Source organism: Seriola lalandi, unplaced genomic scaffold (genome assembly GCF_002814215.2).
Source record: "Seriola lalandi dorsalis isolate HSWRI2012SDOR001 ecotype SW California unplaced genomic scaffold, Sedor1 jcf7180002053435, whole genome shotgun sequence".
Lineage (NCBI taxonomy): Eukaryota > Metazoa > Chordata > Actinopteri > Carangiformes > Carangidae > Seriola > Seriola lalandi.
In genome coordinates this window covers 9088-35672 of record NW_019523988.1, presented here as the reverse complement: position 1 = coordinate 35672, position 26585 = coordinate 9088, and the positions used below count along the sequence as shown (strand labels likewise).

Genomic DNA, 26585 nt, shown 5'->3' with positions numbered 1-26585 from the left:
ATCAGTGATAATGGGCTCTAAAAATGCAGACATGGAGTTTCATGTGGGCCACTCTATTAAACTAGACATACGTACATATACATAATCCTCCATGCACAAACAAATATACTGTACATATTACACAAACATCAGGAAGTGACTGTGACACTTAGTGGAGTTCAGAATTAGCTTCCTGATGGGTGCAAATCTGACTGCCATTTACCGCAGTGATTGAATCAATGGAGCTGTTACTCACTATCTGATGTTTCCAACTCCCACCATATCGACAGCCACATTCTCGCCTTGAATCCACCATAATAGGTCTGCGGTGCATGATATAATGGCTTCATAGGCCATAAAGGCCCATTGGGAGAGCTGGCTTGCTTTACTCAAAGCTGTATTTCTCCAACAGGGTCAAACCAGCATTAGCTGTGTGGTGCTAATGGGTTAACGGCTACAAAAACCACATTTTATTTTTCTTCGGTGTATTTTTGGCCTCAGTCTCTAAAGGGCACTTGGAGTTAATATGGCTTTTGAGCAGATATGTTCATACTGTTAGTATATAAGAAAAAAACCTCCTCGAATAACATTGTCTTTTCTCATTATCCAAAGGTAAAGCTTTTTGCTAATTTTTGTAAAATTTCTTCTTTATAAATTTGTATGAGGATTTGTTTGGATTTTTTGTGCTAGTCCATATGAATCAATATGCAAAGTACCATTTCTAAGACATTGATGCAATTCAACTTGAACCTAAATGTTTTATAATACTACTTTTTTATTGCAGACTATGCTGCAGCATGCAATAAAGTAATTTCATAACAAACGTCAGAGAAATGATTACAAGAAGCACTCCCGTTCACTTACAAACAGCATAAACAACCCTCAGAAAATGACTGTGTGCATAAGAAGCACACAGTCTCACAGTGCTCTGCAAAGTTACATCAGACTTTATTTCATTTCATTTATATAGATGCATTTATTTAGGAGCACTGCAGGGGTGGGATATAAATGTTTTCATTTTCTGCTGTTGCTTCAGGACTTGGTCCCTGTCAGACTCTCAGTCAAGCCAACATGCAAACCAAATCAAAATGTTTGCACCTCTGTAGATGAAAGAATTAAATGGAATTTTTGACTCATTTTAAACAATCAAAGCTTAACATTTCTAGCTTCTTCTATGGGGAGAGGAAACACATGGTAAATTAGATAAAATGGTAACGGAGGCAAACAGTGAACACATCAGTAATAGAGTGAGAGGAAAACACTCACAGTGATGTAATGAAAGGCAACTTCAAGAACTGCACTGGAACTGTGAATTGAAGTATCACTGTGTTCTCACTCATGTCTGTGTTTTTCAGGAGGCCAGTTGGAAAGTCTGATGGAGACCATGAGAGCAGAGATCGCTGCCCAGCCACCTGTGGAAGGGTCCTATTCCGCACGCCGAGGGGACTACTGCATAGCCAAGTTCGCTGATGGTGAATGGTGAGAAAAGATTTTGGTACTTGTGACAATATTTAAAAGCTTTACAATGACCTCAACCCATTAGCAACATGCAGATGCACGGAGTTCAAGTATCAGAAGATTGGACAGGAAAAGTTGAACTGATGACTCTACAACAACTAAGATATTTTATACAATTTTGTGAGCTACGTGTTTGCATGTTTTTTTCTCTCTCTCATGAACACCTGACATTTCATTTTTACCTTGTCTCTATCTAAGCCTGTGATGCGTTAACTGCAGACACCCACAGGGTGTAATTAGCTCACTGCCACTGATTTGGCCCTGTAGAATCAGCAGTCACTTGACAGTGGCGCACACATATACACACCTTCAGCTCGTCCACACACTGGATGTTGGAAGTTTACAGATGGTCATGGGGACAGATAGAAGTCACATTGATCGAGGGAGGGAGAGAGAGGGTGTCTATGTCAAGAAGGTGACGGCAGAATAAGATCACGGAACTGATTAAAAAACCAAATGTTCCCCCGACACAGGTGTTCTCTTCCTTCCCTCTGTCTTCCTCTCCTGGTTTTTGGGGGCAAAACTAAACTTATCCTCTTGCCCCAGCAACCAACGAGCATTTTAAATAGGCCATCTGTTGTAAACCTTAACTTCCTTCAACCTATTGTTTGTACAGACAATTATATCCTGTTGTTTCTTTCAACAGCAAAACATTAATCCTGCACCAGGTGGCAAATGTCTGAGATTTTTGTGATTTTTCTTTTTTTTTTTTTATACCAGCTCCATATTATTCAGCAAGCTAATTATGTTCATGTTCTCATTGTTCTGTGTCCATATCTTTGTGGAATGTCGGCTTGTTTCATTAGGGGGCTAATTAGAAATTCGTTGCCTTTCAAGGCCTTTTAGAACACCACGCATCCAGAGTGAATAGAAAGGGAAAAACCTCTGTTCATCAGTCATTCGCACTTTTTCCTCTCACTCTTTCTCTCTCTTGCGCTCTGCCTCGTTGCTGTTCTTTATGTCTTCCTGTTAATCACTTATAACTTTCTTCTCGTCTCTCTCTTTGCCCATGTGGATCTAATTATTTGGCCTTCTCCTACTGTCCTTGGTATGCAGCCAATTTGTCTTTCTTGCTCTCATTTGTTTGTTGAAGTTTAGAGTCAGTGAAGTGATGGTCAGATGAAGAGACACTTCCTCAAATGAACTGACTTGAATTGAGAAAAAAAAATCATGCTCCTCAGTATCTTCTGTAGGAATTCATAAGAAGGATTTTGCTCTTACTCAGACACTTCATGTTGGCTTTCCTTTAATTTGTCAATAATCTGCCTGTCATTGAAATATCAAATTTATTTTCATTCAAATTCTGCTTGCCAAATGTGCTAGAAAATCAAACCTTACGAAGTGAAACTGCTGGGTTTTTGTGATTAGCACTAATGCACTAAAGTTATTTGCTACAAGGCAAAAATAGGTTTAGATATCTGCCCTTTATTGCAAAGAGGCCTCTGTGCAATTTTCACAACCCTGCCATGTCCTGATAGATCCCCTCCGTCCCCCCCTCACTCCCCCAGCCTGTTCCTCTCCCCCGATCACAACAGACAGATCCTCCAACACCTTCTCCCCAGGGAAATAAGCACGGAATCATTTACTCATCTCCTTTACCTCTTGTGCCCTCTGTCTTCATCTCTGTTTCCCTCTCCTGTATCTTATCTCTCTCTCTCTGTCTCTCTCTCTCTCCCCCTTCTCTCTGTCTTCCTCTCTCTTTCAATTCTTCTTTTGCTGCTGCAGGTACAGAGCCAGAGTGGAGAGAGTTGAGTCCCCGGCAAAGGTTCATGTCTTCTACATTGACTATGGCAACGTAAGTAACTTTGTCACCACAAATTTGACAGTTTGTGCACGTGTGACAAACTGTTTGTGTTGGGGGAAGAGGTGTTTGAATGTTGCATTGTCATCATTAAAAAACAGTGGCATTGTTTGAAGCTCAAAACACACATACATTTGTAAAGTTTTGTTTTAGCCAAACCCACAGCCAGAGGCAATCTAGTATCTGAAAAGGGATTTCTTTTCTGTTTCTTGCATCTATTCAGACACCAGTTGTTTGCTTATTTCAATGTTCAAAGCCGCCTAACAGCCTTTATGTATCCTTACAGCTGGAGTTTTTAGGACAAATACGATGCAGGCTTGTTTGTTTTCCCTTTATTGTTAATGAATGAAGCAAAGAGTGCTACTCAGTGTATCATTTTTATTCCTTTTCATACCAATGACAAAAGCAGAACTCCCCCTCTATCTTTTTTTTTTTACACTCTGTGATGACGTAGGCACTCCATCTCAATCCTTGTGATGCGTTATTGTCTGTTTCTACCCACGTGCATACACATGCTTGCATCACCAAGTGGCTCATGCAGCCAACCCCTGGCCTGCGGGAGATTTCCGATGATGCAGTGGAGCGGCACAGTGTGTGACTGCCCTCAGAGTGGGGGACAGCTCGAGGTTTGGCTGGCAGACGCGATGCGTCCTGGCATGTTGCTGAAAGTGTGATTCTCCGAGGCCGACCTGGCACACCAAAAAAAAATCAAGCTGATATCTACCTCATTCTCTGTAGTTTTGCGTCATTTTGGGTTGAGTCATTCTGGCCTTGATTTCATGCTTCTGTGTCATGAGCTATTAGTTGGTAATATTGCCACCTGTCTCAGGTGCAGCTCAGTACATGAATTATTATGTGATTGTTGGAAAACACAGCAGAGCACCTTGTCTTTTATTTTTAAAGCCTACATTTGAAGTGCTGTCAAAATTAAATATGGCGTCGATAAATCTAAACCTTCTAATCTATAATAAATTTTGAAGGTATTCTCTGTCTAGACTGTACAGTCCAATGAACACATTAACCTAAGATGTGGAGGTCATTAAATTAACTACCCACTTCTAATGGCTATACTTGTCTGACTTTCCACCAGTGTGTCTCCCAGTAAGAAGCATATAGTGATCAGTGATTGATTACTCACGTTGGCTTATACTTTTCAGGATGTCTTAAGTTTAATTCCTTAAATGATACATATCAGTGAAATTTAGTACATATGTTTTACATATAGTACTTTTCTTTGTTTACTGAAGATGAAAATACACTAACACACAGGTGAGATGACTGTACTGCACAATAGATCCACTAAAAACATCTGTCTAAAAACAAACAGATGTTTTTTACGCAGGCGAACATATCAGTGTCATTGCAAAGATTATGACTTCATCAAATTGCCTATAATCATTACAAACAAACATTACATCATTAATCATCACAGTTAAACTGGGGTTATTTTCTCGCCTAAGCACTTTTTTAGAAAATAGTTTATAAATGGATGTTGTTATCCATTTTCGTAAAATGGATATGTAGCACTAGAGTCTTCACTCATCATTGTATTCAAAAATACAACAACTCCTCTGACATGTAGTATTGCCTTTTCTACGTCTTACTCATTTTGCTGTGTTTTCTAATCTGACAAGAGGCTGGAGACGTCTATTGTTGTCTTTACTCTTTCTTTACTCTTAGCTTGTATCCGAGCTAGAGAGCAGATGGAGCTTAATGAAAGGGGCCCCGGTACTGCTGTAGAAACAGCTGTGAAATGATTGGTAAGGTGACATATACAAGCATACAGCCCTTAAGCTACAATATGGCATCTGTCTTTCTTCCACAGTTGTAAACTGTCATCATTTAAATGACATATGGATTTGCAAAATTTATCCAGAATCAAGAAAATGTAGAAATAGATTACAGGTACCAGGATGAATTACAGCATGAGTTTGTGTTGAGCTTTGTTTGAGAATGTCCTTCACTTACAGAGGCGTCTGATTTAAGAGCTCCACTTTGTAATGTCAAAAATTCAGAATGTAAATTTTCATCAGAAGCTTGTTTCATTCTTTTCTGTATCCTTATTGAACAAGTCAGACTTCTCCCTACATCTCCCTTAAATTCTTTTACTGATGTGGCAAGAGATGGATGTCTGTCATGTTTGCTTAGACAGAGTCATCATCACAAACAACAACTCTGACTGTTGTTCAGCTTCTCTTCACAGTCTCAAAACCTCAAACTCATAAACCAAAACATTTCCAAAGAGTAAATGTTTTAAACCATGAACCCAGACTTTACCTCAACAGTATTTACACATGGTAAAAAACAAATGTCACTGTGTGTCTATGTTTGATTGTGTAGATCAACATCATGCAGACTGTCTTGAAAAATGTTCTATATTGAGTCTGATTTCTGTCCGTCTTTCATCCCCCCTCAGAGAGAAGTTGTGACGTCCACCCGTCTGGCTACCATACCCCCTGCCTTCAGCACCAGGACCTTGCCAGCACAGGCCACCGAGTATGCCTTCGCCTTCATCCTGATCCCTCAGGACGTAAGTGCACGGACGAGCACGCAGACAGAGTAGAGATATGTGTTGCAACTGAAAGCTTCAGAATTAACTTTCAGGAAATCAGCTTTTTCAGTCTCATTTTCTGCCAGCTTTTAAAAGTTGACTTTCCTGGCAAGACATGAAAACTGTTTGAGTTTCACTTATCACACGAGGTGATAAGTCTATAACTTACGGACGGGGTTGAGTTTTCATTCCAAGTGAGTGTTTGTGAAAATTGCGCTCATACATAATGGATGTAGCACAAAGCTGACAGAGCAATGACAAACACAGAGCCATTGATTTACCTGGTTGCAAAAAAGAATAATTGACATTGTCTTGTCTATAGTACATAGAGACATTAATGTTTTATGAACAATTTGATAACATATAAATATAATATTTCTTCAGCAACCAAGGCTCCCGTACAATCTATAGATGGATCTTAACCATCTAGGTACTCGGTGTGCCTGTGCATAAATGTCCATCTAATAGCCGAGCAGCAGTTACTGTTTTTCTTCAGCCCTAATCTTCTTGTTTACATTCAAGTGTGTTTACTCAACCCCCGGTGAGTGTTTGTCTCTGTGTGTGTGAGTGACTGTGTTTTGAGTGTGTCGGGGGGTCAAGCCATTGGTAGCATCCTGAGCTGGCATCATCCAGAATAGTTAGTGCTGATACAAACATGTTTTCTTTTGGTATGTGCCTGATTGGCGCCGTACTGAGCCCTGTCTTTAATTGGTTGTGTGCGTGCATTCAAGAGTGTTAGTTTAAAGGGGATTTATTTCACCACCCTTTGTAATGTCACATGTTCCTAGAATGAATTAGCCGCCATTATTAGCAACTAACTCCTTTTTTTTTCTTTTTTTTTTTAATAATAGAGTTTCTGTTGAAATTGTCATAGAGAGGTTGACTTGATGCTGGTGGTCATTTTAGAGGCTGTAGTTAGTGCTTCTATTTTTATGATGACACAAAATGTAGTTAATGTAATTTTTTTACTGTGGTTATTAAAAACACAATCTTTAATTAAGTTAATTAATTGAAAAAAAACTTGTGTAGGCTGTGATTTGTTGTTGGCATCAAGTACAGGCTTGTTTTTAAAGATAATTTATGTGGTGAAGGACCAGTAACGACATAAACCTCAATGTTATTAAATCATAATTTGTTTATATATTATTTAACTGTTGTTGCTACTGCGCTTATTTTTGTAAAATGTCACCTAAATACCAGACTATTTTTCCAACAGTATTTGGACCCATTGGCCTCTTACTGTACATGTGTATCAAAGCTCCACTCACTCAGTGGCTCAGTAGAAGCTGTTTGTGCAGACATGGGTGTGTGTGTTTGTTTGTGTGTGAGCTAGTAGTGCCTGGGTGCATGCTGTCACCTGTCTCATGAGTCAGTGTCTCCTGAAGGATGAAGTGGCCCATCTGTTGGTCCAACCCGGGGGACACAGGCATCACCTACACTTTACAGCCCCCAGACACACACGCGCACACACACGTACACACACAGCTTTACCACATGTTGCAAGCTGACACGCACCTTACACCTCTCCTTCTCACTCTTTCTCTGTCACTCTGCATCTGTCTAACCCTTTTCCTGTTCTTTCTATTTTCTCTTGGTTTTTCTTTCATGTGTTTGCCGTCTCCTTTCTCTGAAGCTTTTTACTGTGTCACTCACGCTGACAGCACGGTGCCCCACTTGCACTGCGCCTTTGCTGCTGCACATGGGAAAGGTTGTTGCCTTTGTCTCTAAACCCGCCACCTGATGCCCTCCACAAAATGTCTATTTTCACAAGTTATAGGGCTTCATAGTCAGTCTTAAAATCTTTCTTTTCTCAACACCAAAATTCTGCCAGCAGGATGAGATCATTCTGCTGATTTCACTACAGCTTTATGAGATGTTCCATAAAGTGACAGTATCTTCAAGAAACGGCAGGATTGCAATGTGCTCTCACTGGTCTGCTGGTTTGTAGAAGAGCAATCTTAAATGAAATGTGTACTTGTAACTTCACAAAATACAAGCTACACAGCATGTTATTGCCACGCCATTCCACTGAAGCAGTTACTTCTATCATAGCAACAAATGCCACCACATATCTGGCACGATTCAAAGAAGGTATTTTGATTTTCAGCTATTGCTACACAACCAATGTTAGCATTAACAGCTGTTTACTTACCAGTTTAGAAGAAATGTTTTGAATTTAGCATCTAACTTCACTCTTTTACTCACCAAGAGCTGTCTCCAGGGGTGGAGAGCAACACCAATGTTAACTCTTGTTTTGCCTCTATTTCTGTCACTTCTTCTCTCTCACTGAAATTAGCATGCTAACCAGCTAGCACCAGTCTGGCCGGCCTGTCTTGTCATTTTCTGATAGGGAATGACTGTAGCGTCCATTTTGTCCCTCCAAGTAGCGCTGCTCAGAGGGTGTATTGTAACCTCTTCTATTCCTCATCTATAAACGCAATGATGGTTGAAGCTTTTGGCAAGCAACCATCACCACCACCCGCTCCGGGCAAGAAACTGTGGTCGGCCCCTTCAATCCAGTTTTACTATGGATGCTGTGAACTCTCAGCTGCCTGCACTCAGGACACCCTGCCACTTCTTTAATATGCCTTGTCAGCTAATTAAAGAAAGTAGTTTATGCCAAGAGGGCATTTGTAATAAAGATGAACAACAGAATAAATTTTAAAAAATGCCACCTAAAACAGTCCAGCCACACAATAGCCACTCCATAATGGCACTGGTTTGTAGACAAATGAAAAAAACTACTCCAATTAAAAGGTTGCTTGAGGTTATGCATCTTTCCTACTCATTTAGTCTTGCTCATTTGCATTACTTATAACACACTAACATCTACCTTTTCGTATAGATGGCTATGAAAAAATTTAATTAAAGTTCATCTATGTATTTTAACTCCTTTTCATTGATTTTATCTTCAGCATTTCTTTTTGGGGCTTGGTATTGATTCTCAGTACTTTTCCCCTCTCTCATGTATCGAAAGTTGGCACTGAATACTTTAACATATCCTTTAATCAGATCCTGAACTTTTTTCTAATTTTGGGCTGCCTTTTCTTTTTGGAAAGTTCTTAAACAGTGCAAGGCAAAGTTCAACACTGATGCAATCAAGAGGTTGTATTGGTAAAAGAAAAAAGCGTTTTGTTCAAAAACCTTTTTTACATTCCTCAAAGAAGGTATCAAAGTATAAAGTATTGGTACTGAAAATGAGGTGTAAAATTAGCTCAAGTGTTGAATATTTTAGAAAAAATACTTCTACAGCTCGACATCCAATTATACTGACTCACAGTGAGTAAAGTTGGAATATTTTAGCCTGTTGTTAATGTGTCAAAGTGTTTTAACCAGGTTTGTTCTGCACACATAGTCGACAAGAGAGGGTCACTAGAAGGTTCTCATTAATTTTGTATTACCCCCTCACCAGTGTCGACGCATTCTTGTTCTGTAATACTCTCTCCCTGTGTTCTTCTCTCTCCTCCTGTGTCGGTCATCTCTCTCTCTCTGTCACACTAACTCTTCCTCTGCCTCACATCCCTCTCTCACTTGCCCTGAGCTCCCCTGCAGCGCCTGTGACAAGCTGACCAGGGGGAGAGCGGGGACAAAAAAGGCCCTTAGTTTTTGTGCCTTGAACAAGCTTCTCTGCCCACACACACACACACACACACACCAGACACGCACATAACCAAGGGCAGCTAGCTCGAAGGGGGTTGCCATGGAGACAAGACCAGGGCGAGAAAGAAGGGAAGCGAAGGGATGGATGGTGTAGGGGAGGGATGGATGATGGCCAGGGACCGATTTTTGTTTTTAAGTGTCTTTCTGCCTTTGAAGATGCAGCTCCCTTGTTTTTCGTTTTCGCCCCGACTACCGGAAGACGTGAGGTCAGGACTGCATCGCAGCTGTTCCACCTCCTTCTCCACCATGTGTTCAATCAAATGCTGGCCTTTCACATTCAAGGAGGTTAGGAATAAGAAAGGATGAGATAACTAACTGGAGAATGGGAAGAAGAAAAAAGGGACAGGAGGAGGAGGGCAGGTGGGAGTTAGACCGTTAGATAGTTCAGCCACACTACAATCTCATGATTGACGACTGACAGATTGCTGTGTGAGTGATCATGTAATTGTTATTGATTGGTGAATAATGTGTATGATTGTGTCGTTACTGGCCACATTACCAAGTGTGTTGACAGCCCCCCCTTCCCTCTCCTCCCTACACACTTTAAGGTTTTTTCCTCCAACAGAAATCCCATCACAATTAGGTTCATGCCTATGTAGGGTGTCTTTTTATCAGCCTCTGCATTGCATGTCTTTGTGTGTGTATCTGTTTAGGAGTCATCAGTGATAAGATACTAATTATCCCTTTAACCTTTCTTCCTCATGCCTTCCCTCCCTTCCCCCTTCCCCTTTTTTCCTATTATCTCCTTTTTTCCTTATTGTTTTCCTTCTTTCCTCTCCTCTTCTCACCTCCTCTTTCTTCCTAATCCCATTGCTTATCAACCTTTATCTCTTCAGGAGGACGCCCGTGCGGACGTGGTGGACTGTGTGGTGCGGGACATCCAGAACAGCCAGTGCTTGTTGAATGTGGAGTACTCGGGTGCCACCTGCCCACACGTCACGATACAGTTTGGTGACACCAAGGATGACGTGGGCCTAGGCCTGGTCAAAGAGGGCTTGGTCATGGTGGACGTCCGCAAGGAAAAGTACCTGCAGAAGATGGTGAGTAAAAAGATGGGATAGACAGAAGTTGATAAAAGTACAGTAAGATAAAGCAATTTTAAATCTTCAGTTCAGCCTAAAACTGAAGTCTAGGTTGATTATGAGGTCTCTTGTGTTGTTTCCCCTTCTCTGTCTCTATTAATGACACTCTCTAGTCTTGCTGAGACTGGAGACCAGACAGTCATGGTTAATTATATCACCAAAACCTGTGGAACAATACAGATTCGACTTTCTGTTTGGCATGAATCCATGCTGGGAAAACAATGCTGACTGCGAGTGATTTGTTGCTTGTACTTAGGGTGAGATGTGAATTGTTGTTGTACTTTCAGGTGTATTAAAGGTGAGGGAAAGGTTGAGTTTATTGAACAGGTCATACTGTCGGTTTCAGTAAATTTTAGATTCATTTTCCAGCCCTAGTCTGACTGTTGTTTGTTCATATGCCATCATAGTATCCATCTTTTCAAGTATTATTTTTCCCTACCTGCTTCTTGCTTGTGATTCAGTGCCTCGCGGTGCTGTCAAAATGCATAGTATGGATCAATATTTGTGCCACTGCTGTTACGAGTGGACAGTGACATAAGTCAGTTGATCAGATGCTAGCAGGTGTAATTTAGCTTTAAGCACATGGTAAGTGTATTTAGCATTTTTATTTGCAAATGGGCCCCTTGTGTATTATTTGATGTTAAAAGGTCCATATGACGTCTATGTCTCTGACAGTTCAATAATTACCACGTCCACGCCTGCATGCCTCTACCCACTTACTTCCATCTCAGCGTTTGTCATGTATAGATTTTTTTGATACATGAAAACTTGTATTACGATACATGCCTGTAGGTTCTGTAATGTGAACACTGAGGTACATGAGATATAATGCATCTCCTCATTTGACAGTCCACAGCCCCACAATATACATTTACACACCGCTATTTGCCTCAGATGGCGACCATTTTGTCAAACCATGAAGCGTTGCTCATTTACTTTCCTCTCATTATGCTAATTCGCCCAGCAGAGTCAAAGCCACTCTGTACTTGAAAGATAAAGAAAAATGGAGGATATTTATTTCTTCTGCAATTACTGCTTTCGCACATCCCAAATATTAGTCACTCTACTGTTTATTTAAAAATTGAAACGCACAAAGGAATGGAGAAATGTGTCCACCAGAGTGTAATTATTTATACACATATCAAAATGGATATTTATACAAATTAGAAGCGGGTGGGAGGAGCACATTTTGTACACAATTTATTCTCTCGCTTATGTAGTTACTAACTCATTTTTGTACAGCATTGATAAAAGCACTTTGCGCCTTCCCGTCAATAAAGCACTGTGTATCATTGTCAGAGTGTTTTGACCTCTGACCTCTGAAGAGTAGCCAGCGACCATAATGCAGTCTCTGGGTAATGGACCCTATAGACAAAGGACAGTGATTAAAACCTCCCAGCCTTACAACTAATAGGCTTATAGACTGCACAGATTTAGGTTTTGTGGAACGGTTTCTCATTAGTATTCAGCAGCTGTGTCTCCAGCATTTGCGTCCTCCTTGCTGGATACAGACAAATATTTTGATCTGGAGAAATTCTAACAAGCAGCAGGGTTGCCAATGTTCTTACAAGAGTGTGCTGAAGTAAGTTCTACAGCATTTCCTTGTTGATTCCACCCATCAAGTCTGCATCCAATCTCAAAGCCATCGCTGAGATCGTCCATATTTCAGACTCGGCAAAAGTAAGTGTTATTCGGCCGCTTTCACACCTCTGACTGGATTAAATTTGCTTTTGATTCACAAAATGTGTGGAGTTTGTTTGTTATTAGAGCTGAGGGACAGAAAAGAATAATATCTGTGATTTTGTGAATTATAATAGTGGTGTTGCTTAGGTGTGATAAATCTCTCTGGACTTAAATTAACTAGAGCTGAAACAAATGGTTGATTATCGATTTAATATCGATAACTTGAATTTGCATCGACAGATAATTAATCTACAACTATTCTGACAATTGAAATGACAAATATTCTGTGATTACAGCTTTTCAAATGTGAGAACCGGCTGCTGTTGTTTGTCTAGTAAATTGAATATCTTTGAGTTTTGGAAAGTTGGTCGGACAAAACAAGACATTTAAAGACATCCCCTTGTGCTCTTGACATTTCAGTTCATTGAGGAAATTATGTGCAGATTAGTTTAATTGCAGCCCTGAAATGAACAGTGAAAGTCTTCCTTACAAACAAAAACTATTGTGATTATTTGATTCTTTCAGTTTCAGCTGTCCCTATTTGATGTTGTATGCTGTTTTGGATGAAGGCATTTACAATTTAATCTCTTAATTTGCTGCATCCTAGTTTTTTCCTGTGATCTAGTGGAGTTGACCTAGAATCATTTGTTTGCAAGGTGCATTTCTGGCTCAAATATTTATGAGCAGCACTCCAGCTGCTGCGAGTGCGACAACAGAGAACATTATCCTTTAGGGCCAATAGAACCAAAAATGCTCTAAGATACAACCTTTTGTTGACCTCTGGATCCGTGCCCCCAATTCTTTTCATCTCACAGAAAGTTCCCCTTGAGCTTTAGATAGTGTAGTATCCAAGCCAGTGCACCCTGAGCTCTTTCTCTCCTCCTTTCTCTCTTTTCACTCATCCAGACTATCAGCCTCCTTGTAGAGTGACTTTTGTCCTTCCTATCTGTTCCATTTTGGCTCTATTCTTTATTCATTATCCATTCCAGGGGATTGGAACATGGTCATTGTAATCTGTAGTGCTAAGCATTGCATAACAGATGGGCTGTAATGTTCACTGGCACTTCAGCGACTATCAATAGTCAGTCATAAGTGCACTGAAGGTTAACACCAGTCTTTGAGAATGGCATTGTCCCAAGAGAGAGAGAGCAAAGAGGGATATTCATCCATTTGGGGTTTTATTTCTTTTTTTCAAGCGCATTTCAGCCTTAAACCCTTTACTCAAAGATGCCCACTATGCACACCATATGGAGTACATACTGCAGCTACACTGACAAACAGCTGTAATGTCAGCATAAAGTTTAATCTGCCATACATCTGGCATATCATGTGTAGTCCCTCTGCATGTGTTATTTAGATTATAATCAGTGAGTGATATCATTGCTTTATCACCAGCACAGCCCTGGAGACAATATGTACTTTACATTATATACAGTAGCTGCAGTATTTCAGGAAGTGTGGGCTAGTGACTGTTAATTAGTTTCAATTCTTGAACCTTTTTGTGTTATTTACTCTCGACCATATTTTCTCCCTCATACATTTCCTCTTTGTTTGTCTGTCTGCTCTTCCTCCTTATTTGTCGCCGCTCAGACGTTTTATATTCGGATACAGAGCTTGAGAACTGTTCTATTTCTGTGGAAACTTGTAACACAGAAGAGTGTATGAGCATGTAGGTCTTTGATTTATTTTTTGTTCCCTAAGGCACAATAATGCTGTACACTGTTGACTGTCAGGTACAATTGTATGCCAATTGTACATATTATCATCATCTTGGTATCATAAATGAGCTCTTAGCAAAGCTCAACAGTCTGGGTAAACTTTGGCAAACAGAAAACAATGGATGTTTGCCAAACTTCCTGTTGGGTTCTTCTGTGTGCACAAAACACCACATTTAGAGTTCTTCTCTCTTGCTCTGACCTGAGACACACACTGACTTCATGCCTTCTCCACCTCAGGCACGGAAGATGTACTAAGCCATTCTTATATTGCCCTTAAATTGTCCTGGCACCATCAACTATCCGCTGCTAGAATGGCAGGTTGCCACTTTGGCACACAGACACTCACTAACACACTTCTTTCTTGTCCCTCATTCTTCTTAAAGTCTCTCCACTCATTGTTCAAGGTCTGATTTCTTCCATATTTCCTCCTTGTCTTTACCAGTTTCTCAAAATCACTCAATTTTCTCCCCTCTCCTTCCTATCGCCTCTTATCTTTCCAGTGCTCTCCTCTTCATCACTTATTTCTTGTTTACTCGCTCCTGTACCCTCCATTCCTCTTGCTCCTCCATTTCTCTGCCTTCTGCACATCACTCGCTTACTTCACCGTACTTGTCATTATTACTTTTTTCTTCACTGAGAGATTCACTTACTCATACACACTCCCTCCTCTCCATGCATTCTTTTTTTCTTTAAGCCTGTGCTATTCATGTTATCCAAAATGAGCTTGAGCATTCTCTTTAGACAGCAATGGGGAGGCGGCTTGTTTGGCTTTTGCATGTGCTAATTTGCATTTTGTCTTTCAGTGCTATGTCATGATGAACAATAATCCCCAGGTATTAAAGTGGAGAGGCGCTCAGATCAGACCCGGTGTTGGCCTCATAATGAGCTGTGATTTAAATGCTGTTACCTGCAATTATTTGTAACTTGCGTCAGCCGATTCTGCCCTGTGAACTCACACTGGGCTGAAAGTAATGACTCTCTTTTATGATTTTAAGTGATGGTGTACTGAAATGAGTCTGTCATGACAGTTTGACTAGAAGATGGCTGTGTAGTTAGAGGCACAATCTTTTGTGCTCTGCTGCTTTTCACCACTGTTTCTAGCAGCAGCCGACAACAACATAACTGATTCAAACTCTGGCAGGCCACCGGGTGCCAACCGTCTCACCCAGTCACCTCAGCTAAGTGACATCGGTGCTAGCCCCCAAAGTTCATTAGCGTTACAAGCTTATAATCTCCCGTTTACTAATTACAAGTCAATTACAAACACGTAAGTGTCTGTCACTCCCTTGCCAGCACAATTATTATCAATCACCAACAGCGATAGCTGTATCGACCCTGGCCAATTCTCCAATATGTTCCCCACTGAAAGGATTTCAGTCCAGAAATAGTCACACACCTTAGACATATGTTTGTAAAGACACGCTTAGGATATTTATTAAAATGTTACAGTATTGTGTGTGCATGTGCGTGCGTGCGTGTGTGTGTGTGTGAGCTGAAGGCAGACTGTGGGGAAAACAGCTGCAAGGTGGCTCCCTGAGAGTGAAAGCTGCAGATGAGTCCTGGAATCTTTAATTACCCACAGGCCCCTTGAGAAATGTAGTTTTATTTCTTCCTTTATCTTCTCTCTCTGTATTCGTACTGTATTCACACTGAGGCCTTGTTTTTCATGTATGAATGTAGAGTGGAGGACTTTTAAGTAGCATTTGAGCAGCCAGAAGGAGCAGCCTTTAAGTGGTGGCTCACATGAAATATAGGGTTTTTTATTTATTTGTGTCTTTTCACAACTGCCTCATGGGAGATGAGGTTTTCTTACAGCTTGTGGTTAAAGCCCCCCGTGTAGTTAATAGCTCAGCAGTTGCATTGCACAGTGATTGTGTTAATGGGGGTTGGAACCGTAGATGAAGATGAAATGGTGTGCTGAGTGGTGTGGCCACACCTACAGCTGTATGTGGGGAATCCATACAGGAAATCAGGAAGGAGGCTCACATATACACAGGATGCCCCAAGGGAAGGGCTGTTCCATTTATCAAAGTACAATTGTGCTGCTTGGTACACCTACAATGCGCTACAGCAAGGTGGCTCATGTGATGTTGTCCTCTGCCACCATACTGTTAAGGCAGTGGTTTGGACACTGATGATATGCCTCATGGGAATGTTGGTGTGTCTATACAGCAGGTCCACAGTAACAAAATGAGGCCTCGAGGGCAAACAATGTTTCATGTAGTAGCACGGCTGTTGTTGCTTATGGGCTGTCCCCAGGCAGAGGGGACAAACATAGGACATGTGTGGGGGTCCCTCATGAGCGCCAACACATTCACTTTTAACTCTTCATATGAAATGTAGAGAAAGGGAAAACAAAACAACACACTATCCCGATGCCTGATACAGAAAAAATAGAGGACAAAAATTATGACAATGAAATGAAGAACAACAAAAATGGCGACGTGGGGGTGGGGGGTTCTATGTCCGAGTAGAGTCAGTAAGCACCCCATGGATCCTGCCACGGTGGATCAGGTTTCCATCGCCTCCACCCCAATGCAAATATTCAACACTGTGTCATCTATAAATGGCTTTTAGCCGTATCCGGACCACCAATTGACTGACTTTCAGGTCTCACCCTCCCTGTTCAACCACAATGACTGCCTGTCACAGCCCATCAAGAACCCCCCCACCTCATCCTCAAAAACCACCACAGGGCATATATAAACACACGCAGACGCACACCCACTGAGCTTCATGGGTGTGTGACAGCATGACCGCTCCTCACCAATGGCTCAATACCTAATTTACAAGTAGAGTTAGAGATGGGACCTTTTAATGGACATTTTCTGCTCCCCTGTTATTGACTGCACTCACACTCTCATACACACTCACTTGCTCAGGCAGTTGCCTCCCCTGCTGCCACTGCTCTGAGGGCCCTTCTGACATGTCCTAGCTGACACGCGCCACTTCCCAAACGCAATTCCATCCTTTGCAGATGTACACACACACGCACACACACGCACGCACACACACGCACACACACACACACACACACACACACACACACACACACACACAGAGTCACAAACTCTATCCTCCCTCCCACACACCCTGGGGGTGCATAGAGGACAGACAGACAGCTGGGGAGTGGAGGCACCAGGTTTTTCAAGCTTAGATTGTTTGAGTTGTGTGACCTCACAGAAGAGAATACATATTGGGAAAAAAAGGAGCAACTCTTTACATAGCCTTTATAAGGATAAGAGTGTGTGCATCCGTGCATGCGCATCAAGTATTTCTATGGTACTTGTGTTTACGTAAGACCTGTTTTCTTTCCAGTGCCCCTGGGAGAGCACTGGATAATTTTCTCTGTGGTATCTGTTATTAGTCCTTGCATTTGTAGTGTGTGCACATGTTTTACATGTGTATGTCCTCCTTAACTCAATGAACCCATGCTGGTGGGCTTGTCATGCCACGTTCCCGCCAAAGCGCCTGATCTCCTCCGACAGTCATGCTAGGGGGGACCAGCATGCAACAGGGCGTAATCCTAGTTTACCTCAGATAGGGACAATGACACTTGTACACATGATGTACTTGAAAGGCTCAGTTTTTGATTTATTCCAGCTTTCACAGAGAAATGGTCAGATTTGTAAGAAGGAGCATATCTGAAGAAACTGATTTTTCTACTTCTCTTTTTCTACATGTTGAAAATTTTTCTGCAAAGGGCAAACAGTGATGCAGTTTACAGTAAACAAGGTTCTCTTGCAGCAATGACAGCTCAGAAAATGCTTCCACTAATAGAAAATAAAGAGAATAACTGGAAGCCCATGGAAGTCAGGTGCTGACAACTGTTCATTTTCACCTGGATTTTTTACTGTTTTAAATTGAGTTTTTACCTTTCTTTAATTCAGATAAATTTCGGATTTAAATTTTTTTTTTTTTTTTTAAAGTAGTAAAAAATACATCCAGTAAATGTAATGCCATGCTTTATTTACATCCATAAATATGAGCCAATTCATTGTCAGTCGTTTTATCCTACATTTACTCAAAGACACTGTAATTCCTTCGTACCTCAGTTGCACACAACAAGCTTTCGAGGATTCTCTCCCTGGTTAGCCAGGGTGGGTGTGTGACAAACCTTTCCCTATCAATCCACTTGTGTGTAAGCCTGAAGAGAGTTTACCAAAACCCTGGCCCCCTCTCTGCTTGCCATGCAGTATTCATGCAGTGGTATGTTGAATGAGAGCTGTCTCTAAGGACTACAATCCACAGCGCAGCCAAATACACTCAAATTGAAATGGTGTGAGTTACAGACATAAAAGGCTTTGTGTTGCGGCAAACGCTCTGAAGACAACCTGTCTTGTGCAGTTTTCTGCTTTAGGTGGAGTCAAAAGGAGAGGGAGATGGCAGGTGGTGGGAGAATGAAACAAGATGTAATGAGGATTGAGAGAGCAGAATGAAAAAACAAAAGCAATGCAACAACAAAGAAACAATGACAAAAGGGAGTTAGTGGCACTTTGTTTTTGGTTGGAGTTTGACTGCTGGTGTCTGGGAGGCTATGTCTGATCGTCATTGCTATTAATGAGTAAAGCTCAACATGCGTGGAGGACAAGCCTCATTGTTCCTTTTCCACTCGAGTGGATTTTACGTCGCCTGACATCCCATCTTGACAGCTAGGACCAAGAGAGCATACCCACTGCTGAAACTTTGATTAGTCACTTGCGTTTCATATGCACTCCATCCAAAATCTGGTTTCACTTAGCGTTTTCGCTCGCTGTGAAATCAAAAATGTGGCAGCTCACCTACGCACCAGACGCGCACAACCTGTCAGAAAGCTGCAACGTTAGCTCTCGCTCAGATCCATCACTTTCACACCACGCTTACCAGAACACCACCTGGGCATGGCATGCTGGCCAGCATAGGGAAATACACGGACTCTCACTCTCAGGCAGACAGATTCACAGCTAGACAGACGCACTGACGAGTGCCAAAACACCAGACCCACACCACCTGTTGTTCATCTCACGAAAAGCATCACACTCCCCCGCCAGGTCTTCCACTAGAAAGTCGCCTGCATGACTTAAAATTGACTCCTTGTGTTTCCAATACATTGATTTATTTGTGACAGCCTGCCACAATATCAACATTGACTGTCACATAATGATTTTCTATTATTTTTTCTATATTTTTACTATTTCAAATGGATGAAATTGCATTTAATTGTAGAGCTGAGTGTAGTGCATTGATTTGCTCATATTATCAATTATCTAATAATTGGATAATACCATATATACGGTATATTAGATATGCCACCACGCATCCTCCAGTAGTTGTAAATAACCTTTTTCTTGAATGTGCATGGAGCATCAGAGAGTTCTCAGAATGTTGTGAATTTACTCAAATGTAAACTGTTGGTGTGAAATTATAAGAAAATTGACTTCTGTAATCTGTTCAACTTTCTTATAGCAGTTTTGAGGCAACTTTCAGACTCTCAGCAGAGTTAAATGGAAGCTAAGAAATAATCACACACATTCAGGGCACACTCCTTGGCACACAGCATCCTCCTTAGCCGAACAGCATAGTCTCTGGTACTGCCAGCGTCCGTGGCCACTGCTCACCAAACATGGCATCTGTCTGACATATGGGAGCTCTGTAGGGTCATCCAGACAAGCACGCTGTCACTCGCTGCCTTCTGCCACCCTCACCCCCCTCCAAACACTGAATTTTCTTTTCCTTTTCCCTTCAGTCATTACCATCATGTCTGTGCTGTCACATTCTCCTCCCACTTCTCACCTGAACACCTAAACAGCTTTAAGCTTCCTCCTTGTTGGCCTCTCTGCTTTGGTGGAACATCATTTCTTTTTTCTGACAATTTTGCATCACACCTTTCTTCCATTACCCCCACCCCCCTCCTCCCTCTGTGTTTAATGGCACACTTGTTTCCAATAAAGTGAAACATTCCTTTCCTTTACCACTTTAAGTCATCTCCACATGAGTTTAGCTTCCGTTTGTGTTGTAAACGAGCCATTATGCTTCGCTACTGGAGCCAATAGAAAAACCGTGAAGGAAGGATCCGGGACAGGATACGTGCGAGCTGTTCAGAATCTGAAGGCAGTCATCATCGGTGTTCAGCTGCACACTGATTGGCTGTTGTGTTACACCAAGCTGAAGTGAGCAGAACAGTGAAAGATGAGGGCGAGCCAGGAAAGGCACCCTCCCAACCAGAGTACAAAGAGGCTCACCGTGATAGTTTCAGTATGGCAGCCATCATCTGTGCATATTGTGCTGTAGTGCTCTTGACTTTGCATGTGGATGCAGACTCTCAGCTGTGTAGAGTTTTGGAAAAGTGTAGATGGAATATATTTCCTTTAAAGTTGAGCTTTTCCTAGTTTGCCATTCTTCTCAAAAATGTAATTTCCTCTTTTGCGTTTGAATATTGCCAAATCCACTTTGGCAGATGTGAAAGCCTATTCCACCTGATTTTAGCTTCCCCCTAACTTCCCAAGTGCAGCACTAGGAAAGAACTAAAACTGCTATGGGCGCTGGTAGCTCCCCCCAAAAGCCCAAATGGCATCACTGGCCTTTTGTGTCTGTGAAATATCGTTGGATGGGTCTTCCATATGGTGACATCTGCCTGATGGGACCAAGATGCCATATCCCAATGCTTTCCAAAAAATCTCTCCTTTAGTTGGCTTTGATGGATGACTTCTGCAGCCACTGCACTTCCCCCAGCCACACACTCACACGTGCACTCGCTAAGACACAGTGACTGTACAATCCAGCTGCAGGTCTGTTATCTTGACGTGCCATGTGCTGCGTAGCTATCAAATCAACCTATGTGCACAAGCTAGCTAAGCAATTAAACTCTAGAGCCCAATCCACACTCGACAGTTTTAACATCTGGCATCCTTGTTCTGGTGTGTGTGTGCGTCTGAGTGTGAAAGCCAGCTCATCTGCTACTATAATAAGATACAAAATGTGGTGCACAATTGAATCCATTGTGAGATCACAATGACTCTTTTTTTTTTTTTGCTGTCTCCTTCTTTCAAGTGACTTTTGCTGTTATTTCTTTAGAGTAGTTTTCATGTTACCGTGATGTTGATATTTCCCTCTAATCAGAATCAAGCAAACTCTGCTCACCCTATGAATCTGGCAGAATTGTACTTCCACCATTCACAGACTGAATGTGAGTGGTCAGGGTCAACCATGGTGGAGGTTAGGTGCGTGCATGCGATCACACTGTAGCCACTCTGACATTGTATTGATGGAGGACAGCTCCACTCATAGGGTCTGTCGTCCAAGCTTTCCAAGGTCCATACATCCACTTGCACTGAAACCATCTGACCAAACCCAGCCTCCCCCCACCCCACCCACTGCCCTATGACTCATCACTGGTTCATTCAATGAGGCTAAATGGCTGTTCTAGCAGAAACAGTCAATATGCTCAACACTGCACATTGGCTTCCTCCTCTAGCTTTCTCAAACTCTTTTATATCCTCTCTATACTCTCACTATGCCCACTTATTCATGTCGAGCAAAACAAACAGATGCATTCGTATTGAACAAATGATAGAATTTAATGTTCCCACAAAGTGGCTTATGCTGGTGGTTATGAAAGAGGCGTGTATTGTATACAAGTGACAGGTTTGTCAAGGGTCAACCCTAACATCACCCCTAAGGAACATAAGGGCATAATTGTGAAATATTAAATATTTCAATATTTTCACACTAATTTCTGAGATATTCTGACTATAGAAAGATTGATAAAGAGACATAATGAGGAGTAAAAACAACCTGTCAAGCAACACAAATCATACTTGTTCATACTTTATGTTTTAGTGCATTTGTCATGTTTTTAAAGAACGTTGACTGTAAATGACTTGTGCTGAATAGAGACAAGTGGCATTAAGTTACCAAACTGCTTCTGTGATGTCTGATATTATGTTTGCTAACATTAGCCACTACAAGCTACTGGTCAGAGACCAGACTGACCAGCTGAAAGGATTATTCAACTGGTGAACTAACAGAAAAATAATCTATAACTGTTTTGCTGATTGATTAATTGTTTAAGTCATTTTTCAAGCGAGAATGGTAAACACTGAGTGGCACAAGCTTCTCAAATGTGAGGATTTGCTGTTCTTCTTAATCTTAATCTTCTTAATTACACACTGATTGTTCTTTGGGGTTTGTACTGTCAGTTGAAAAAAAAACAAGCTTTTAAGATGTCAACTTTGGCTTTGGGAAATTGTGAGAAGCATTTTTCATTAATTTCTGACATTGAATTGAACAAAGGAGCCTTTTATTCCTTATGAATTTTTCATTTCTGTCCCACCACCACACTGAACCATAGAGCTCTGCTTTTCTACATGAAACACACGTAGAAGTCAGGCTCACCACCTTTGAGCTAGTAGCTTCCTTAAGACGTCCTGCTCATGCACTTGATTATAAACTGCTGCTACAAACCACTGAGGTGTTGGCCTGAGATGAGCAGGCACAAGGGGATGTGAGTTGTAGCATGAAGCGCAAAGTGATGGTCTGCCCACAGTGGATAAAGCAATGACCCCCGAACAGTGAGCCGTAATGTGGTGTTGGCTGTTCCGTATGCTTCGTTCTCATGTTTGTGCGTTCCACATTCCCTGCAGTGACATAACCACTTTGTGTCTATGTGCGTTATCTTGATGCTGTTGATCTTCAGAGCATAATGTGTTCCTTACATCTAGTGTTGCTTGGAGGATGAGCAAGTGTCCTTCTGTGAAAGACGTGAACTTTGTGCAAGAAACTTGTGAAATTTCCATGTAAGCAGGTAAAAGAAATGTCTCCTGGGGCAGAGCGGGTTGAAAGAATGCATTGATTCACCTTAATCCTTTAAAATCCAATGTGTGACAGTGATGTGATATGCTAATGACTTGTCTCTTTCTGCCCTAGGTGACAGAGTACCTGAACAGTCAAGAATCTGCCAAGAGTGCCAGGGTAAGTCACTCCATCCCAGCCAACCATCTTATTGTCTTTTCATCAGCTTCTCTGTCGCCTCTTCCTCCTAATAACTGTGGTTTGTCTGTGAGAAATCTAATGTTGCCAAAACAAGAATATATTACAACACTAATTACTTTTCTACACCAACTACCGAAGAGAAAGTGTCGTCTCTCTGTCGCTTCTCTCTCTCTCTCTCTCTCTTTCGCTCAAGATGTGACACATTACATTGGCAGTCACTATTGTCCCATATGGATTGGTGCCCACAGTCTGTGCAGGTCCATACTGTGAAAATGGGGGTGGGGATGTGTGTGAAAATGTGTAGAGGGGCTAGAAGGAGAGGAAGAAAAAACAGGAGATTGAATAGGAGGCACATAACACACCGGGCTCTCATGCCGTCTCAGGACAGATGAGATGAGTCAATCAAAGAACTTTAAACCAAGAACATGAAAGGACCTCGTAATGTATGTCATAAGGAATGTCATAAGTCATCATCATGTGAAAACAAGCCTGTGTTTAAAGCTTGTCTGGTGATATTTGATATTTATTACATTTATTATTAAAAAACACAACCAACATTAAATGTATCCTACTATAACAAGTATTGCCTGTGTAGCCAAAACCTGATATAGCTTATTGCTCCATTGTTGTCCTAAAAACACATAAATGAGCCACACATTTGCACAGGCAGACACGTTCCTTCATTAGGATGGAGGAATGTGTCAACCAGTGTGTCGATGACCATCTTAGTGCATTAAATACACATTAGTGCAACAAATCCACCACTGAAAATTGTCCCCAACTCATGCACAATTCACTCCTATTAGACAAACGCTTGCTAAAAACTACAGTGCCCAGCTGTTTTAGGAAATAATTAAGATTTTTGGATTTAAGAAATAATGTAAGAAAATTATAAGTGTCTAACAGTAAGTCCTAAGTATTTCTTTGTTAGCAAAGGTTGGATCCCTTTTAGGTCTTTCTTTTTAGATGTTGACAGCAAAGTGTTTGTTCAAATCTGAGGTGCTTTTCACAAGAAACCTTGAGCCTGCACAGACTCTTGGATCCTATTTTGTTTTTACCCACGTAAATGTCAAGCTTCATGGCTCAAAATCCAAAAGCTGTCCCTCCAGCGCTCATTTAGTTACCCCGTGGTGATACAGCAAACCCAGACAATGAGCCAGTCAGAGGTGGAACTGACTCTAATCACAATCAGAGTTACTACCATGTTTTCAGGGTGTTAGGGAGGAGGAGAAAAAAGGCAGCGGAGTGAGAGATGGGAAATGACAATACGTACAAATGGCTTCATTCATTCATTCATCCTAATAACTAGTGCTAATTAGCACAGTCACTAATTAGCTATGAATCACAGCATTAACAGCTGAGCGCTCATGCCTCTGAGAACCAGAAAAGAAACATCCCACACAGACACAGACCCTCGTACACACAAAAACACCCCTCAAACTGCACAATTTCTATCACATTTAAATAACCCATATCACACTGGATGCTGCTCCAAACTACACACACACACTTTGCCAATCGTATTGTGATAAAGACGACATTTAGCAGGGAAATGCATGTGACGGTTTATGAGGTGATGCAGGAGCATGGATGTAATGGAACAGGAGAAGTAATAGACTGGGTGGTATTTGAGACGCTGAGCCTCCAGCTGAAATGGGGAAGCACCAAGAGTCAGATTAAACAGTGATGATAATGATGCAGCCTTTGCACTGGCCTGCAAAAGCAGTGATGTCTCTGTCGACGTTGCATAGTGGTTTTTTTGGTCTCCCTTCTCCTTTTTGCTCTTGATCATTTAACATGTAATGTGCTAGAGAAATTATTACAGTCCCATTAAAAGCAGTTAGGAATGTAACAGCATTTTATGGTTATTTGTTTCATTGTGGTCAATAAAATCCGTCTCTGTCTTCCCATTAGCTCAACATTTGGCGCTACGGAGACTTCCGTGCAGATGATGCTGATGAGTTTGGTTACAGCCGTTAAAAGAAGAAAAAAATTAAAGGAAAAAAATAAAACCGACCATCCAATCAACACCATTCCAAAGACCAACATGGACGGCGAGTGACGCATTGGACAGAAGACAAAGTAAAGAAATGATGAAAAACTAAACGACAAGCATTGACTCACTCTTCCTTTTTGACATTTCATCCCTCCAGTCCTGACTTCTCTTCTGTGCGTACCATTTTTTTTTTTCCAGCTAGCCCCTGTAGCTCCAAATAGAGCATGCTAGCAATGCTAAAAGAAAAAATGAATCATACAAGAATCACTTTCCATTCATCCTTTATTTTCCTAACGGGCCACTGCCAGCTCAAGCAGCCTGCACTATTGCCAATCTGTGGTTTTTTTTGCCATGTTACCCTTTCAGCAGACTTCCTGTGTGAATGATAATTATGATACTTACATATGTGGTTCAGCCAGTCATTTTTCTTGCTCTCTGACACTCGAGCCCAGTCCTTGCTTTCCTCTGTAAAGGAAGGCACTGGGTGTTTGGGGGAGAACGCTCGATTATTTGCAAACAAATGCTTCCCTTATGAATTTCATGTAAATGTGAGGATATGTTGAAAAGTGTAAATTGATTTATTTTAGAGAAATACTGTAGGTTGAGCCACACAGACAAAAAAAAAGGATGAGTTTATTTTTGTCTTCAGTGTATATCTGTGTGGTGATGACATTTGCGGATGTTTTTGTGGGGAGTGTTTTGTCGTTTATTCACTGTCACACTTTTATGACCAGTAAATATGGACACCATCATGTGGCATTTTATCATCAATCTTCTGTAAAGTTTACATTCTAATAATGGTTATGATCCTGTCTCTGGCATTCTATTCTGTCTATGTATGCCATAGCAAAAACAGTGTTTGAATTTATTTCCACATAATGGACCTTTGCATTCTATTAAAAATCTGCTGAATAAAAATAAGCAAAGTAAAAGTGTTTTGTTTCCATTTTTTTTATAAAAACATCGAATAGTGGAGGTTTTTTTCTCAAACTGATTGACAGTTGTTGGTACAAAGACTGACAGACTGAGGTCAACTTAGAATCTGAGTTTAGATGTTTGATTTTTAAAAAATAGTTGAGCCACAAAAGAAGAGCACTCCTCCACAGATAAAAGCTTTTCTTACGAAGCTAAGCTTGGAGTTTTTTTTTTTCCCAAAGAATTTGCTATTAGCAATGCAGATAATGTTTGGAAGCCTGCCTCAGTTTTGAACTTTTACAGGTGAAGGTTAACTTCACCTCTAAATCATTTCAAATTTATCACGAATTCAAAGTAGTTCTGCTTATCTGTTTCTACCAAACAATAGTGTCAAATAGACTATTTCCATTCATTAAAGGATGCTGGTTTATGCAAGTTGTGCAGAAGGGCAACATCTGAATTTACATAAGGTGATGTATTTTTTTTTTTCAGAGGGTTATTTTGAAGAGTGCATGTCTGAAATGTGTTTGTGTGATCCCGAGGCTTAGAAACAAACCAAAACATGGATCTCAATATGAGAAGATCGACAGAAGCTTTAACAGATTTATATATGCAGTATAAAATCATGTATCTGTGTCTTCAGATCTGCAGATATCTACATGCAAATACTTGCCAAATCTTTATATTTCCTATTTGTCCTATTAAATGTGTA

General features: G+C 41.1%; 1 protein-coding gene across 1 annotated transcript in view; it reads left to right on the top strand.

Moving 5' to 3' along the window:
- The window catches only part of snd1 (staphylococcal nuclease and tudor domain containing 1), a 168477-nt gene extending 142587 nt beyond the window's left edge, over positions 1-25890 (top strand). Inside the window, exons 18-23 of the mRNA XM_087172590.1 lie at positions 1335-1458; positions 3223-3292; positions 5715-5828; positions 10346-10549; positions 22897-22941; positions 24877-25890. Of these exons, the coding sequence (XP_087028716.1) occupies positions 1335-1458; positions 3223-3292; positions 5715-5828; positions 10346-10549; positions 22897-22941; positions 24877-24942 (623 nt within the window). The 3' untranslated portion in view covers positions 24943-25890. The remainder of the gene's footprint in view (positions 1-1334; positions 1459-3222; positions 3293-5714; positions 5829-10345; positions 10550-22896; positions 22942-24876) is intronic.
- Positions 25891-26585: the final 695 nt, after the last annotated feature.